Raw genomic sequence first — 17788 nt, 5'->3', positions numbered from 1 at the left:
GAAGAATATAACAGTTTTCTACAAAAAAGCAAAAGATTTTTATGTGGGAGAAATTCTAAGAGATAAAAATGAAGATAATGAATATTCAGTGAATTTTTTCATTGAACAAACCCCAATTATTTTTCAGTTCTTTATATGTTCTATGAACATGATCGTTTTCGAGACAACTCTATATGTGTTCGCTTCTTTTTGAAATGAAAATTCGATGATTAAAATGAACATTTATCCCTTGGCAAGAAGGCAAGTACGCCAATGAAAATGTGAGTGATCTGCAGCAGATCATATAGAAGTGTATTTAAATATTAACTTAGGGCAAACTTTTTTATTCAACGCACACGAGCGTGAATGATTCTTGTCAAATCCCTTTTCATTGGCTATGCATTGAGCTTTCAACATTCCCTGATTGCTACCGTCGACTCCCTTTCAATGTTCCACGATTCAGGGAAAAAAGGAAAATAATTCATCAAGTAGAAATTCCAATCTAAATGAAAGATGGCGAGCTATTTATCCGAGTAATCTCATTTGAATCTATAAATTGAATTGATCCATACGTTATTGAAATACTTGGAAGTCATTAAAATGTAATAATAAAATAAATCCACTCGAAAAGTTGATAATAAAATCCGCATCTTTGTTTTTAGCGATCATGGGATAATAGTACAAGGGTAGAAAACCCCAAAACTCGATTTTACACAATGAAACTATTGACAAAGTTTTTTTTTGGGTTGAAAGGTTGGCCTGTTATTGAATTTATCGCAGAAAATACCAGATCATCAACGCTATCTTCATCTGGGAATCAAGTTAAGCTTCTGTATAATGTATTATTTTTGGTGGATATAATAGAGTTGATTCAAGGTGAAAATTAGATATCGATTGATTTTAGTCAAGAATATGGTCACTAGAAAATTTTTAACACTGTTAAGCTTGGATTAAAAGATGTCCAAATAAATTATCAAAACTCAATCAAAAATTAAATACATGGCATATTGCGAATACATTAATTTGGTTTCAGTGTACATGTGATTGGACCAAGGATGGATGTTTTGAATCAGAATTCAAATATGTTTTGCTGTCAAATACCACTAAAACGTACATATCGAGGTAATATTTGAAAGAAACTTACATTATCTTCTTTTTTGAACAATCTAAACGTTCTTATATGGAAATTGGCCAATTCCTCTTCTTCAAGTATTTCTATATTGATTCTTCCATAAGCTTCGACTATATCTTTAGATGCCGGCCAATACTGAACACACATAACCTGAAAAAAATTATTAGAAATAACATTTTTATTATATTATTGTGAAAGTTAACATACCCGAATGAAATCGAAAGTTTTTGTTAACATGACTATGCAACTAGCTTTCTCCTGCCATACCATTCGCCAAAAATCTGTCACTGTTTCCTCGGTTGGACCCTGTGTTACTATATACGCGTTAGGTTTCAATAAACTCTGGAAAATAAAATAAGATATTCCAAAAAAATGCACATCTCGATTTCAATTTAATAAACTCAAATTAAGAACATGAAGAAAGGAAGAAACTACAAAGCACAAGTCTCACTTTGGTATGTTTCATGGGACGTACGATAGAAGTTTTCTTATTTTGATATAGTTTCTCCAGAACGCAAAGAGTTATAACCGATTTCTGCTTGTAGCAGCTCGTTCAAAGAAGATACAACTTCGAGGATCAATTGCACCAGAATCTGTAGATATTGGTGCAAATTTACCACACATGAACGATGAAAGGAATGGCCGCCAGCAACTTCTCGGAGTTTACCTGGATGTGCGCTGTCTCCATCAACCAAAAGAGAATATAGACGACGTTTTTAACAGTGCTTATTGATTTTTTTTTTAAACCAAACAAACTTAGTTCAGAGAATTACAAACTTTCCGTTAATATTTCAAAAAGTTGAAGTTATGAGTTGAGTTAATCGAGATTCAATTTATGAAGAGATTTTATGTTGGTTTAATATAAAAAATGTGTTAAGGATAAGATATATTATGGAAAAAAATACTTACATCTACATAAGAAGCATTAATATAATCTGTATCGTGTTCCCCTTCTATAGTATCTAATACTACTCTATTATAATCATCTGAAAAAAAAATTACATACTTATAATTATTTGGGATAATTTTTTATTTGATATTATTCAACTCAATATCGATTTCTACATCTTGCCTCATAAGTTAGTACGAATATTGAGCATGGATTGAAGAATATTCTCTTCCAATAAATAGTTATGTACGTAATTTTCTAAAAACAGATCAATTCAGATAAATTTTCTTGAATCTATGTCTATTTGAGTTTGTGCTTTCGCTGACAAAGTAAATCATATTACGAGGACCTAATAATAACCGAAATAGCATTCGTATTTGTATTTCGCGGGGTGTTAAATAAGCAAATCATTACTAGTACAGTGCCATCTATGATATCGTTCTTTGGTTACAAATGGAATGTAATATTTTAATCTATACAATGTTTTATGAGTGAAAACATCGAGGAAACATCTTGGAAAGCTTTTATCTACTCTGTCGTGTCTTAAAACGTTACCTTTTAGAACTTTTCTTTTTATTTTTCGACATTTCTTTCCTATATTTCTACTTTTAAGTAGTGTGGTAACAATATAAGGCGGGCGCGGATATATAAAAAGACGAAAAGCAGTCAAAACAATGAACTAGAATAATTTGAAGAAGAAATCATATTTTAATTGGTAAAAACGTCTTACGAGGAATTCAAATTCGTTGTCAGAGAAGAACGAAAACCAGAAAAGAAACGTAAACTTTCTAATAGATTCCTAATGAGAATGCAGTCAATTTTCAATAACATCTATTTTCTCATATTTCCAATGAATCTATTTAAATATATTACGATATGTAATTTGGTAATCTAAAAGAATTCTCATATTGAATGAAACAAATTTATATGATAATCGTATAATAGTCCGGTCAAATTAGACCAAAAAATAAGAGTGAACCTACATAAATTCCCATCAAGCTGAAAATCATTACAATTATTTAATTTTCGTGTATGGAAAAATTTTTAAGGTCAAAAAAATGAGTTTTTCGCAATTATCAGCGAAACGGTAAGATTTATCATGAAAATATCTTCAACAAAAATTGTAGATTGTAAAATTATCTACAAAAAACGTATGGATACTTTTTTCCTACGAGCCACCGTTTCTGAGATATAACGATTCAAAAAGTTGTAAAAGCTGCATACCAACATAGTCGAACTTTAGCAACATCTTCGTTAATTGATAATTTATTTGATGAACTTATGACAGTTCCCAGCAGTCGACAGAAATTTCTTATAAATACTCACAACAAGTCTCGATTCAATTCAATGTTGTAAGAAAAGTTTACTGCTGAAAATATATTGGTGAAACCATCAACTTTTTGAATCATTATATCTCAGAAACAGTGTCTTGTAGGAAAAAAGTATTGATACGTTTTTTGTAGATAATATTATTATCTACAATTTTTGTCTAAGGTGTTTTTATGATAAAACTCACTGCTTCGCTGAAAATTGCGAAAAACTCATTTTTTCGACCTTTGACCTTGAATAAAATTTTTTCCATGCACGGGAATGCTGGGAAACATTCAAATTCTATGTTCAATTGTATTTTCAACAATTTTACTGATTTTCATCTTGATAGGAATTTATGTAATTTCGAATATCTAAATTGACCGGATTATAAATGGAGTTTCTGACCTTGATATTAAAGACTTGATTTGGGATTTTCGCAATAAAAAAATAGTTCGTGGATTGACGAATCAATAAACACTTAAGAGTTGTAGAGAGTGAATGCAAACAAGAGAGGTATTGATCGAAAAAGTGAGTGGAGAAATTTGAATTTTCGTCTTTTTTATCTCCCCTATTTTATTTTCAAACAGTTCGTTCTAATTATTGTCACAATATACAGGTATGTAATGAAAATGTGATTGAATACACTACTGCCTACACAACATTCACCTTTCAACTTTGGACCAAGGCTGGAACCTCTCCTAAATTTACCTAAAGAAAACGTGGCAATGCTGGGTACTCCTTTGAACCGACTTTCATGGCCAACGTTCCAATGACAACGACTGGAACGACCACACGAAACATGTAATCATACCAGCGTTCAACCTTGGAAGCAATGGACGTGTGGTAACGTTAATATGTCTCAAGATTGTAATAATAGAGAAGTTAATGTAGTTAAGAGTTCTGGCAGAACTGAAAAGAAGAAGAAGGAAGATGGTAGAGTAGCTATTGCATCAGGATGTAATAAGAAGAAGAAACAAGAAGAGCTACTGAAAGTTTCAAAGTTTCACCTTGGCCTGAGATGAAGCATAGGCATTAGATTCCCGAAAAAAAAAACAAAATCGACAGTGGCGCCACTAAAGAAATTCAAATAAACGCAGTCGCACCGAGATACGCCCTATCGATTTCATGCAACCTAGAACGACAATAAACTCAGACAGATGTTGTGTAACATTGATCAAACTCTGGCAAGTATTACAGAATTTCCGGAGAAGACGATGCTTGACCATACGCTTGTCAAACACAAGAGCTTTTGAAAAAACTAGCACCACCCCTCGTTCAGCCAGGATTTAGTTATAACATCTATCAACCAAACTAATAGGAGGGAGGCAAACGCTTCAAGAGCGACGATGAAGTCTGAAATTAGATCGAACGTTTCCTCAAGGAGATTTCTTCGACGTTGAAATAGAAAAGTTGCAGCAACGTCTTGAAAAATGTGTTAAAAAAATTGGAAATTCTTGTACTTTTGGTACAACTGTAGTATAATGAACACTTGACCAAATACATGAGCTTTTGAAGAACCGTGCGTTGGGTGCCGAATTTGCTTATCTTGGACTAAAACCCCATTTGAATGATCATTTCCCGGGTCTTATTCATGCAGATTAAACAAAATAAGTTGGACTTTTCGCATCAATCGATATCTGTAGATGAAGACTTGATCCTCAACTAAGTTTACTAACAGTGAAGACAGTGGATTACAAAGAGAGAATCTGTAAAAGTTTAAAGACGGTTTCCTTGATAAAGACTTGATAAAAAAAAAAGAAATTTCAAATAAGGAATGGAATTTTTGCTCCAGCAGTACGAAGCACCTTCTCACAGTTCGGAGATCGCCATGACACTAATTGTACTTCGGATTGGTTTACCATCAACCGTATTTACTAGATCTGGTTTTCAGTGACTTTTAACTATTTCTCGACATTAAAGTTTCACTTGAAAAAAGGTGAACTAAGGGTATAGACTTAAAAGGGACTATGTCGAATAAAAAAAATAATTATTGACAATAAATATATTGTTTATTTGTTAGGCTGGAAATTTTTTAGATAATCCTCGTACGTCTATGATACACCAGGCACACTATTTGCGAGCAATCAAATATAAAACCAAATCAATGCATATTATTCATATTTATTGAAACTGCAATATTTTGAAACTTCAAAGTAATTTTATTTGATAAATAACTAATTTGATTATTCAATCAATTACGAAGTTTTGATGAGTTCACCTTCTGTTTGATTTGATCCGTACCAAGAATAATGAGGTATTCATAATATTGAAATAATAAACTAGATATTTGTTTATTAGTCTATCGATTTTTGTATAAAATAACTTTTATCTGAATGTTCAATTAATTCTGACACGTTCCAATATTTATTACGTTGAAATGGAATTAGGATTATGTATATATGTGCAGAAAATTCGATCTACCTTCCTCACTATAGTTGCCATAGTTACAATGAGATTCAACGTAACCATTTTCTTCGTTTGAGAGCGAGAATTGTGAAGTAAATCCACTTTCGATAAGACGCGTTCTCACGAATCGATTTTAGTTGAACGATTTTTTTATTGATCAAACAAAATCGAATGAAAATATGCTTGTCAATAACTAAAATCGATTCGTGAGAACGTGTCTTAAGTAATATAACCGAGAGTTGATTTGGTTTAATACAAATACAGTCAAAAAATTATTTAGCAGCATTCTCAGTATATAAAAAATATAAATTGCATTTTCTAAACACTCAGTAATTATCTTATATCTATAGATTTGCTATTTCGTAATCATGCAATGCTGCTAACTAACAAATAACAGAAAAATAGAGAGAATATTCTGAAGAGCAAAGATTGGACAACATCGTTTATGATTCCATTACACATTTATTATTAATAATCGATTTAGATACTACGTGGACAACGCAAAAGAACAGGCAGGTTTTTTGAAGGGTAGAGGCACTCGAAACGAAAATGTCAACCATAGACAAATGATAAAAAAATATGCTTTATAGAGTACAACAAGACTTTCGACTTTGTTAGAATAGATTATGGGAGGTATTCCACCAACTGGGCGTTCTAGATCACTTACTTAATCAAAAATTTTTACTAGGAAAGTACCACGTTTGTCAAAATAGAACCTACCTACAAAGAAGAAGATGTGTTTTATCAATTATACTGTTTAACATCTGTGACAATGAGAAACTCTCTATGTTTGCAGCAACTGAAAAAGAAATGGTGGTTGTTCTAAACAGAATATACGAGGAGAATGGAAGTTTTGTTCTAACAATAACCAAAACAAAAATAATGACAGTGGATAAGCCTAAAGTAAAAAGCCACGATCTGGAAAGGTAATTTCACATATCAGGGGTCGATAAACAACATGGACGATGATTATTTATACTTACAAGGAATGCATCTTTGGTTTTGATTCTTTTCTAAATTACTCTTTTTAGTTCCATGCCTACAAGAATGAGTTTCCACCTTGATGGCAATCTGCAACAACAGAAATTTTTTAGTTTCATGATACTTTACAGTTAATGGTATATAATAATCTGAATGTAACTCATTCTAGAGATTTCAAAAGATTCCTGCACACGTCATTTTTTCTTACTACTTTTTGTACTTTATACTTCTCACTGAATAATTTGATAAAGTCTTTATGCATTTATACTACAGAGTTCCTGAAAATATAACTCGGACAATTCAATATGTGAAGAAGAAGACAGAAAAGCCAAGGAATAAATGAAAAGAAGCTGTGTTGGTAAATGTTGTTCAAAGAGAAATAACGAATTGAAGATTTATAGCAATATATATTGATAAATTTCGAAATATTTCCAAGTCTATAGACCCAAAAACTTATCTGAAAACTCTATATATTTATAGTGCACAGCATTTTTTTATTTAGCAAAGAAGTCGGTTCCACTGAACTAAATCTAAAATCTTTCTTTTATATTCTTCATTCCGCATAAGTTGGAATAATTTCAGTTCTATGTTGAAGTGTGAATACCATATCATAGAACTTTATTCACAAGAAATTTGGTGACAAGGAATGGAAAATAACAGATAGTATTAAAAAACTTCTGGGTTACTATTTTATTCATCCCTATATATATATATATATATATATATATATATATATATATATATATATATATATATATATATATATATATATATACACACTAATATTTACAATTATTTCAATTAATTGAATTTTATACCATTTGCAAGTCCAAATTACTTCTTCATTTATATCGCTGTCAATTCAAGACTACTTGACTGACTGCCTCTATGTCGTGGAAAACTTCTAACCTCAAAAATAATAGAACCACATTTCGTCAATAGATGGTGGTTCTAGTTTATGTTTTTACCTCTCGTAGTATTTCAACTCTCTATTCGGTTTGGAATATCATATAGTTGTTTGGATATTTTGTGGTTTATCTAAATGCATCCACATTTTAACCGACCTTGCATATGTCGCATCTGTTAAGTCAATTAAAACTGTCAGTTTTACCGCATTGTGAATTGCGAATTTGAAATCGATGTTTACTTGATATTTGTTCAGTTGATTGATCAAAGCAAACAAATATGGACGGGTTTCAATTATTACATTAAGTTTTGTATACAATATGTAAAAAAACCAAATGATTAGATTAGAAGTTACCATCTTATCTTAATCGATAAATAATTTTAAAGAAAAAGTGTTTTTAGTTGTGGAAAGGATTTTATTTATCGTGAAAAGATCTATCAGAAACTGCAGTTTTAATTATCAACTATATGGAACAATTTTTTATTGCGAAAACAGTTTAATTTAGCCGTTTGTTTTCAATTTACGACGTGAAACTTTGACAAAAAATGGACTGTAGCTTTGTAAATTTTTTTCATATCTACAACTTCTTTAATACAAATAAGGAAAACTATATTTTGACCCTTTAGAATGTGATTTAATTAATTCTATAGCTCTGTATTAGAATACTGATTGCATTATAACGAATTTCTGTACTCATATGATTTAATTCTATTCTATATTCACAGTAGGATCGCATGTTCAAGTCGAGAATGTCAATTTATATTACTGAAATAATTTTACGGACTGTATAAATTTCGTATTCAACATATTATAACCATATACTTGATTCAAAACAAGTATATGAAATGCAATTACGTCTTTGATTCTCCTCCTCTCTCTTATTTTTCTCTTCCGAACAATATAAGGAAGCTTGTTGAAACAACAACACTTGAAATAAAAGATTATCTAGATCGAGAATATTTTATGAAAAAAGTAAGTAGAAAGTAAAATAGAAAGAAATCCAGAACACGCACATGGGAATTTATGTCTAGTTATATCACGAAAACCCTTAGGGAATTTACGACTTCGGGACTTTCAAGGAGAAAGAGCTTTCTTTTATTCGATTTTCACGATTCTGAGGTGAATATTTATATAAAACTGAAAATATATAAGAGAGGATCACAAATAATCTTTATTCAATATTAATAACTAAACTACGTAAAGATAAAAGGATAAAATGATGATGATAATGTTTCTCATTGTGGAAAAAATAGTTTTTCTTGTGATTATTTGAACTGTATTAATAGCAGAGAGGTTTAGTTAAGTTGCTTACCCGTTCCGAAATAAATAAGTAATTCCAACCAAAGATTTGGTATCATACAAATATACTGTAGCGATTGCTAGAGAGGACATCGACCTGTTGGTTATCCTCATCTATTTTCCTGAAACCAGAACTGAGCTACGTTCCTCTTATCACCTACGCTCCTATCCACACTCTGGAAAACGTATATGTTTTCAAAAACCCTGAGACAACTCCAAAAAGCATTACAGCAGTAGTGAGAAGATTCCTGGTCAACGTTTATGGGCACACATGAAGGAGTAAACCATCAATAAACCTTACAGCATACAGATACATTAATTTTGAGAAGGCAGCTTTCAAGACCTCAATAAAAACAGCTGCACTACCCCCACCAGCTGCACAACGTAGTTTTAGGATGTATCACCAGGTGCAGCAATGGTTGGGGGTTGAGAAAAATACCTTAAGCTAATCACCTCTCTTCAAGCCTCTGCTCTTCCCGAATTGCTGCATCTCGTACAATGCAGATGCTTTAAGACCTGCGCAAAAGTATGTAGCTGCAAAAAAGCAGCACCTGTGAGGGGTCGTGCAGTTAGAATTGAGACAGATCTCACAAATACTACTGAGGAAGGATTATTCGACGTCGCAGTCGCAGACTGGGGTTCACCTCTTCGCCGGTTGTTCAGACCGTCGGAGAATGTGTGTACAAAGATGAAACTCAAACACTTCATGCATAAATATCTGACCCATATCTTTTATCAATTACAGAACCTGTACCAACTCGAAAAACGTAGATTGAACTAACTGAAGAGGATGAGGCAGTTCATGTAAAGTATACTGAGTCCTGAAATATAGCTTCGGAGCCCTCTCGTGGTAGTTCGTTTGTCGAAACAACGATTTATGAAAGAGATGTGAGAAATTTTATCTACTTCAACTTTATATAGAATTGGCTTGTCGTGGAAACGCTTCCCTACTGAGATACTACTAAGCGTCGAAATTTGACCAAAAAAATGTCTCCAAAACAAAGCTCCCAGCCATATTTTTGCTTGCAAACCTTAAATTCATAGTTATTGACCCAAAAATATGGATGATAAGAAAATGAAAACTATAGAAGAACTTTCCTTTAAACCGCAATTCTTTTACTAAGTTGGGTAATTCGTAATCATCAATTCAATCCCAATTTTGTTTTTTGCTTTTATTTTTCAATTATTCTTTCTATAATTATAAAAAATCTATAATTTAATTGTATTTTTCGCTTTCCAATTGAAAACACGAGTGAATTTCATTCGACAATTCATCTTCGTAAACTGTTGACGTACCGTGGATTTTATTACCTACATTTGATTTTCTCATTTTTCTCGACACTACAATCAGATAAAGGATCATTTATCAGGATAATAAATTGTCCTGAACGATTTAATTGTTATTAACTACCCGCAGGGTGTAAATATTTTTTCTATTGATACAATCTAGTAACAAATATCATTGATGGGTAGTTTCATGATCCAAAATTTGTAATCAAAGCTCGCGAGATTGCGGCTTCACTCACAAACAAGCAACGACAAAAGTAAAAAAAGAATGTAATAAAGGCCACATACAAAATACTTGTAAAGATATCCTATAAATAATGTTGCTTTTCAATGTTCACTTTGTTTATTAAATGATCGTACAAAATGAAGAATATTTTTCCAATAAAACTTCATATATTGGTATCAGATGTCCATTATATACCTCGGAATTGACTAAACACTAAATCTTCTTTATTCCAGCAGACATACAACAAGACTTTCTGCTCGGATTAACCTCTCTTTGCGACACGCTCTGGTAATTGTCATTTGTCTATCCACTGATTTTCCTTGCTCGGATTGTTTGGATAAATTCATTTTCAATCGTAACAGGACAAGAAGCTTAAACACCTCTACTCGACGTCCAATGCTGGTATTTGGTTTCTTTTATACTGCTTCCCTTGTAACTTCAATATCCTGTGGCAATCCTATGGTTAACAAATCAACAGTTCCCGATTGCTTTATTTAAAATTGACTCATTCTATTCCTCTCCAGACCTGACGTACGACTGGGAAGTTGCTTAAGCCAATATGGGAGGAGTTAACTTCTTGTTAACTTGACGAACCAGGAATGGTCCAAAACTGGGAAAATTAGCTTTGGCAAATGACAGATCAACTTGAATTGGTCAAAAAATTGGTAGCTTTGTTTTAGCCATACGTATAGTTACTAAAGCTTGAGCTAAAACTGTTGGACCCATTTTAGCCAATTAATGATCTAGTCTAAGACTGCTTGGTATAGAACCGATCATTTTTTTTTGCCAGCATTAGTTTATAACTGGGCACACTCGGGACTGTTAGGCTTTGGTAATGAATGTGTTTACATATTTTCTGGTCAAGTTTGAAATAGCTATCTTTCTCTAATAATTGAGAAACCAGGAATGCTCCAAAACTAGGAAAATCAGCTTTGACAAGTGACTGATCAAGCTGAATTGGTCCAAAAATTGGTAGCTTTGTTTAAGCCATCCATATGGTCACTCAAGCTTGAGCTAAAGCTGATGGACCCATTTTAGCTAATTAATGATCTAGTCTAAGACTTCTTGGTGTAGAATAGATCATTTTTGCCAGCATTAGCTTATGACTGGGCAGTTAGGCTTTGGTAATGAATGTGTTTACATATTTTCTGGTCAAGTTTGAAAAAGCTATCTTTCTCTAATAATTGATACACCAGGAATGCTCCAAAACTAGAAAAATCAGCTTTGGCAAGTGACTGTTCAATTTGAATTGGTCCAAAAATTGGTAAACTAGCTTTGGCCATACCTGCTAGCTAGGTCTCATGACTGGGTAGTTCAGCTTTGATCAAGACTGTACTTACATGTCTTTGGACACAACAACTTTGTATAACAAGCTTCTTTATAACCTTAATTTGTTAAAATTGATAATGGTGATACGTTTATTGGAAATATTAAGACAAGAATAGCTTAAGGAACCAAGTGAAGCATTCTGATGATTTCAAATAACTATAATTTGTGTAACGTAAATAGATAAGACTGAATCAAAGCTAGTTTACAAACCTAGTCTTCTAAAACATTGAGCCAAGTCTGAATCAAGTTTTGACCTCTCGAACCCTCTATCCCCTTCGTATAGGGTTAAAAAAAATCATTTTTAAATGCACTTTTTAAAAACTGATACCGCTCAAAATCCATTAGTGGTTGACGTATAGAATAAATATTTATGCAATGTCGGATTTATGCAGATATCGATAATCCAAATAAATATGGAATACCTAATCATTAATTGTCACGAATACGTGTTTATATTTGTACAAATCAATCAAACTACATTTAATCGAGATACTAATAATATATGTTATCCCGAAATATTATTTTTATCGGTATGTTTATTGAATAACCTGCTCAGATTATTATTTGTTTATTTTTTCGACGCAGATAGACGTTGAAGCTTTTTAAAAACAATCGATAATAAGGCCGTTTTCACACGAGTAACTTTTCGCGTTAGAAGTTGGCTGTTTGTAATTGACTGTTGCTATTCAACTCTGCCATCTATGGTTCGAGACTACGAATCATACGGGTTCGATATTATGCATAAAACATCGGCCGTAGAACATTTCTCAAGAAGTTTTTTTATGGGATATAAATCCATCAAGTTCGGTTAACAACGGAAAACGGTGCTTTCACATATATTTTCCGGTAAGTTGGAGAAGTTACATCTAGAACGAACGCAAACAAAAAACAATTGATGTTTGGCTTATAGAGTAGCATATAAACAAGTTTAGAAAGACAGAGATAAACTTTAGATATATATCTTGTGATTACGGTCGAAAAACTTCGAAGAGAAGTTCGAAATTATAAGTTTACTGGAATTGTTTCTCTCGTACGGGATTTGTTGAAACTCGTTTCCGTATTTTTTTACTGTAGGTGTTTGATAATCGATCGGCTTCACTGTTTATGAAGAATTTATTGGATGTAGACATTTTTGTAGCTCAGTACACTAATAAATCTATTTGTTCATTCACTATTATGAAAAAAAACCATCGACTTGATCTACGACGTTTAATCCACGTCTACGTTGAATTCAATGATCTCTCAAGTTTTCACCTTCTAATATGTTAAGTGAAATTAGGAAATAAGTGCTGTATAAATTAGGTGAAAACTTCATGGGGTCGGATACTAGATGGATTAATCTTTTACAACTTTGCAGCTTTGTTGGCAAGTGTATGAGCTCGACAGTGCTGCAAACCTCTTCTTTTAAAAATCAAGAACTAAAACATGCATTATATTGTTTTTTGGTGCTAGTAAGCTTGGATGTCAATAGGGGTCAGTGTTTTTAGACACTTGAGTTTGATGATATATGAATGAATACATTAAACTCCAATAGACATCTTTATACTTGCATGCTCAATTATATTCTACGTATTGGTTGCATGCAATATAATGAAAATATTTCAAAGAATAATGTCAATAAATTATTGATTTTATTTCATCTTTTGGGGCATTTGAGTGATAATCGTTACATATTTTAGTCATATAAATTTTTCGGTTCAAAACTTCGTAGGTACATTTTTTCATTTTGTATGATTCTATGCTTTTTTATCTTGAGTTCATTGTACCCATCGGTCCAGTGGGTACAAAACGAACCTAACCTAAAATTTGGAAATTTTTTCTTTTACGGTACAACTCTCCTATGACCTTGATGTTAATAAGGTTAGGTAAGATTGTACCCACTAGACCAACCGTAACAATGGACATAGTAACAGGATAATTTAGAAGATGCAACTCCATGTATGTCCCAAAGCATACTTTAGCATAGTGAAGTTGATGAATTAATTAATTTAATTTGTTGGACTTACGGCGGTGTAAGTCGAATTTGCGTAAGTCGGGGTTCAACTTTGCATATAAATACATATAAAGTATGCTTAATCGGGACCGGAGTTTGAAGAAAACAATCATTTAGAAGGAAAATGTTTAATGAAGTGAAAGACAAAAAACAATTTACATTGTTATGAATAAAGTAACCTAAACCGAAGTTATTTTGTTGTTGCCTGACGAGTTAAGTTTTTCTTCTTCTCACGCAAAATTTACTCGTAGCATACCAGTAATTTTTTTATTTCCCGTTTTGTAATAGAAACGCGTTCTTCATAAGAATCTATTTTTTCTAAAATTTGTAACCCCTGTAATTGAGACTTTTTGTTAAGTTTGCAATTGTCATTTGATTTACCGATACAACTGGTTCTAGCGAATCAGTTTGTTCAATGTCTTCGTCATAATTACGCACTTCTATAACCTCGTCATTAGTTAGCTCTTCATTGTGTCAATCTAGCAACTCTTAAACGTCATCATTATCGACCTCTAAATTTAATTGTTTGCCGATATCGACCACTTCTTTATTATGCTATCGATTTGTTCAGGAACTGAAACTGATTCTCCTTGGATTTTAGTGGTGGAAAAAAATGGACACAGTTTTTTCCAGACACCATGGAGAGTGAAACCTCATTCCAAGATTGTCCAATAATTCTTACAGCATCTAAAACATTGAATTGCTTCCAAAAGTCTTTAACAGAAAGCTCATTGTTTTGTCTCATAGTGCAAATGACCGTCTTGTGTAGTAAGCTTTGAATGTTTTAATGCCTCCCTGGTCTATTGGTTGAAGCAAGCTGGTAGTATTTGCTGGCAAAAATATAACTTCCACACGTGGATCGAAATTAATTAGAGTTGCGGGAGGATGACCTGGTTCATTAAATGGGATTTATTTTAATTTGCAGTAACGTTCGACTTCAGGAATAAAATGATGACCAAACCAGTCTTTAAAAAGAAAAGCTGTCACACAAGCTTTCGCATTAGACTTCCAAAGACAGGCAAATCAGCTTTGGATTTATTTTTTAAGCCTCTTGGATTTTCTGAGCGATAAACTAAAAGAGGTTTCAATTTACAATCTCTAGCTGCATTTGTACCAACCATTACTATCAATCGGATCTGGCTTTAAAACCTGGCAAAGTTTTTTCTTCATAAAAGTTCTTTTAGACATTTTCTTCCAAAAAGGCCAGTTTCATTTACATTGAAAATGGTTTGGTTAGTGTAGCCACCTTCATCTATCATTGTCTTGAGTTTTCCTGGATACAGCTTCTTTATCCGCGCTTTCCGCTTCTCCACTCTCTTCGATGTTATACCGATTACAACGACGTTTTTAGTTTTTCAAAAATCAGCTTTGCTTGAAAGCACACTTTGATCAACAGGACAATTTTTTCACTCTTAGTTCATGATACTTGAATTCAAAGATTGAGATTCTTTCACAGGGTTCATAATTTTTTCTTTACCTTCTATAACTGTTCGGAGTATTGATTCCGGTAGGTCAAATTTATTTGCCAATTTCACAAATTTTAATTTTTTCTTCACAGTTTATACTCCTATGACAGCGTTTTTCTTTTCTTGTTAGGCTGAAATGCATTTTTCATTCTTTTAGATGACATAATTAGAGGTTATAAGTAAAACGCACTGCGCACGTCAAACAATTCCACGCGGAACACGTTCAAACCTGTCACAAACTGAACACTAAGAGGACGTAGCGATAGAGCCGAAGCGCGCGGTAATCAAAATGAAAAACCGCGTATCTCCGAATTCGCGTAAGTCGAGGTATTACTGTATAGTAAAAACCTCGGTAAAAATATACGTGGAGATCCATATTTTTCTTGCGTGATAACCTTTCTAACAATTTATTGTCACGTGTAACTTCTGGCTTAAAAGTATATTATAGTACCTCAGATTGGTTATTAAAGCAGACATTAACGTTCATACCAAACATTTTTCTTTCAGTTTAAATTTTTTAGATACAGGTTTAGTTGAGCAAATGCGTAAACGACATGAATCGATTTCGCTTATACTTTGACCTATTGATCCATTGTAGATCTCTATTCGCTAGTCAGATTTTGATTTTCGAAACCCTTTTATAGGATTAAATCAAAATTAATAGCGTTTATGAAAAACAAAATGATACTTCGCCTTAATTGAATTCTTTCAATATAGAAAAAATGCCGTAAAACTAGGGTGAATGAGATTTTTATAGCTTTACATATCACGACGAAAATTTTCCAATAGGCGTTATTAAGATTGATTACCATAATAAATATGGTGCTTTATGGTTATAAATAAATGAAGTGAACAAATATTTCATGTTCAATTAGTAATGCAAACAGTATTAGAATGAAATTTTTTATAAAAGAAATTCGTATAGGTTAATTATGATTCTACTAACGTTGTTTGTCTAATTTAATAGTTTTAAACTGCATGTGTGAAATTACTTCAATATGTTGTTAAACTAGATTGAAATTATTACAATTTCATGATAGAATCTACTCTATTACTCCAATACTCACTAAGATACAACTCTCTAAAACGTTTGAACTATCCTTTCCTTGAAGGTAAAAATACCCAATGGAATTATTGGTAAAGATGTGATAGATGGAGCAAACGCTCAAGCATTATGGGTCAATAAAACCCTTACCTAACTCATATAAGAATTGACACTGATGGAAAGAACTGTGTATTTAGGAAAATGAAGATTTCCATGAGGCTACGAACCCAGATATCTTTGAACCGTGAATCGAGATCTAATTACTACCAATTACTTCATTTGTGTAATCAAATCTTCCGCGTTAAATTTGATCCACTTCCCGGTCTCCAAGTTTTATAATGGAAAAGATCGCCATAGGATTCCGTACTCAAATAAACGACGCAACCCCATCGAGTTTAGACTCATTTGATTCGTCTTGACGGTGTGAATATGCAACGTTTGTTATGAATGTGGATTATGTCTGATTGATTAGATAGATGACCCAATACCAAGGTGAGCACGTGCCGAGGGGTTAATGGTATGAGGGTGTATGAAAATTTCATATCGCTGACGGCCTCAGAATACCAGAACGAACCCTGTTGTACTGAAGCCCTTATCCGTCTACAATGTACCTTTGGGGGATGGACCGCGGGGAAACAAAGTAAATAACGTTTACAGAAGACGAAACGACAGGGATAAATTGCTAATTAAAGCTGTCAACAAGGGGTAACGATTAGAGAAAATAATGAATCTCGAATTAAAAATACTAAAAAGTTTTTTAGCTTGTTAGTTCATTTTATTAATAAATATTAAAAGCTTGTTTTTAATTATTTTTCGGGTGTATAGGGGGTAGAGCTTTATAGGTGCTTAACAACATGATGTCTCTGTAATTATTACTTGAGTTTAATTTATATTAAACATTTATATCATTACCCTTTACATTGTATGAAGTTTGATCGAAATTAACAGGGAAAACTAGCCTTGTTTATTCTAATTGGGTGTCATTCGTATCGAGAGGTAACGTTTGGCCGTTGCCTCTGGCCGAAAAGTTATTTAACATTCGTTGTTTTGTTGTATAATCATGTTTCGCTTAGCGAAATCGATACGCAAACAAATCAAGGCAATAATAGATATGTATTTTGGAATAATGAAGCTTTTCAATGGCAAATGCGTAACTAAATCCAGATTCTGTTGAATTTCTGTCAATATAGAGGCCGAAAAACTGTGAAAATTGGAAAAGCGGACATTATTTTTGTCGTATCAGCTGAAAAAACTTTGATAAATCTACTAACCATCACAGAATTCACACCAAACAAATATTGTCAGCCAGCTTGGATGTTCGTTATGCAGATAAATCGTATGTCTTCATTAGTCCAACAGTGATGACCTAGTGATGCTATATACTTTGAGATATACCAAAACTACAAATTTTTTTAAGAGACTAACTTTATATATTTTCAAAATAACGCATTCTTGTAACTGAATCTTCGGAATTTAAAAGGTTGAAGTCATATTTTGCAATCCTCTAAAAATATTAATGAATAGCTTCTTAAAAGCTT

At 32.6% G+C, this 17788-nt stretch overlaps 1 protein-coding gene across 3 annotated transcripts in view; it reads right to left on the bottom strand.

The window, feature by feature from the left end:
- The window catches only part of LOC130901620 (receptor-type tyrosine-protein phosphatase T), a 53354-nt gene that overhangs the window by 10664 nt on the left and 24902 nt on the right, over positions 1–17788 (bottom strand). For all 3 annotated transcript variants that reach the window (XM_057813109.1, XM_057813110.1, XM_057813111.1), the window contains exons 4-7: positions 6701–6788; positions 2021–2097; positions 1319–1453; positions 1124–1261 (exon numbers count right to left, since the gene is read on the bottom strand). In XM_057813109.1, the coding sequence (XP_057669092.1) occupies positions 1124–1261; positions 1319–1453; positions 2021–2097; positions 6701–6788 (438 nt within the window). The remainder of the gene's footprint in view (positions 1–1123; positions 1262–1318; positions 1454–2020; positions 2098–6700; positions 6789–17788) is intronic.

Source organism: Diorhabda carinulata, chromosome X (genome assembly GCF_026250575.1).
Source record: "Diorhabda carinulata isolate Delta chromosome X, icDioCari1.1, whole genome shotgun sequence".
Classification (NCBI taxonomy): domain Eukaryota; kingdom Metazoa; phylum Arthropoda; class Insecta; order Coleoptera; family Chrysomelidae; genus Diorhabda; species Diorhabda carinulata.
This window is presented reverse-complemented; position numbering and strand designations above follow the sequence as displayed.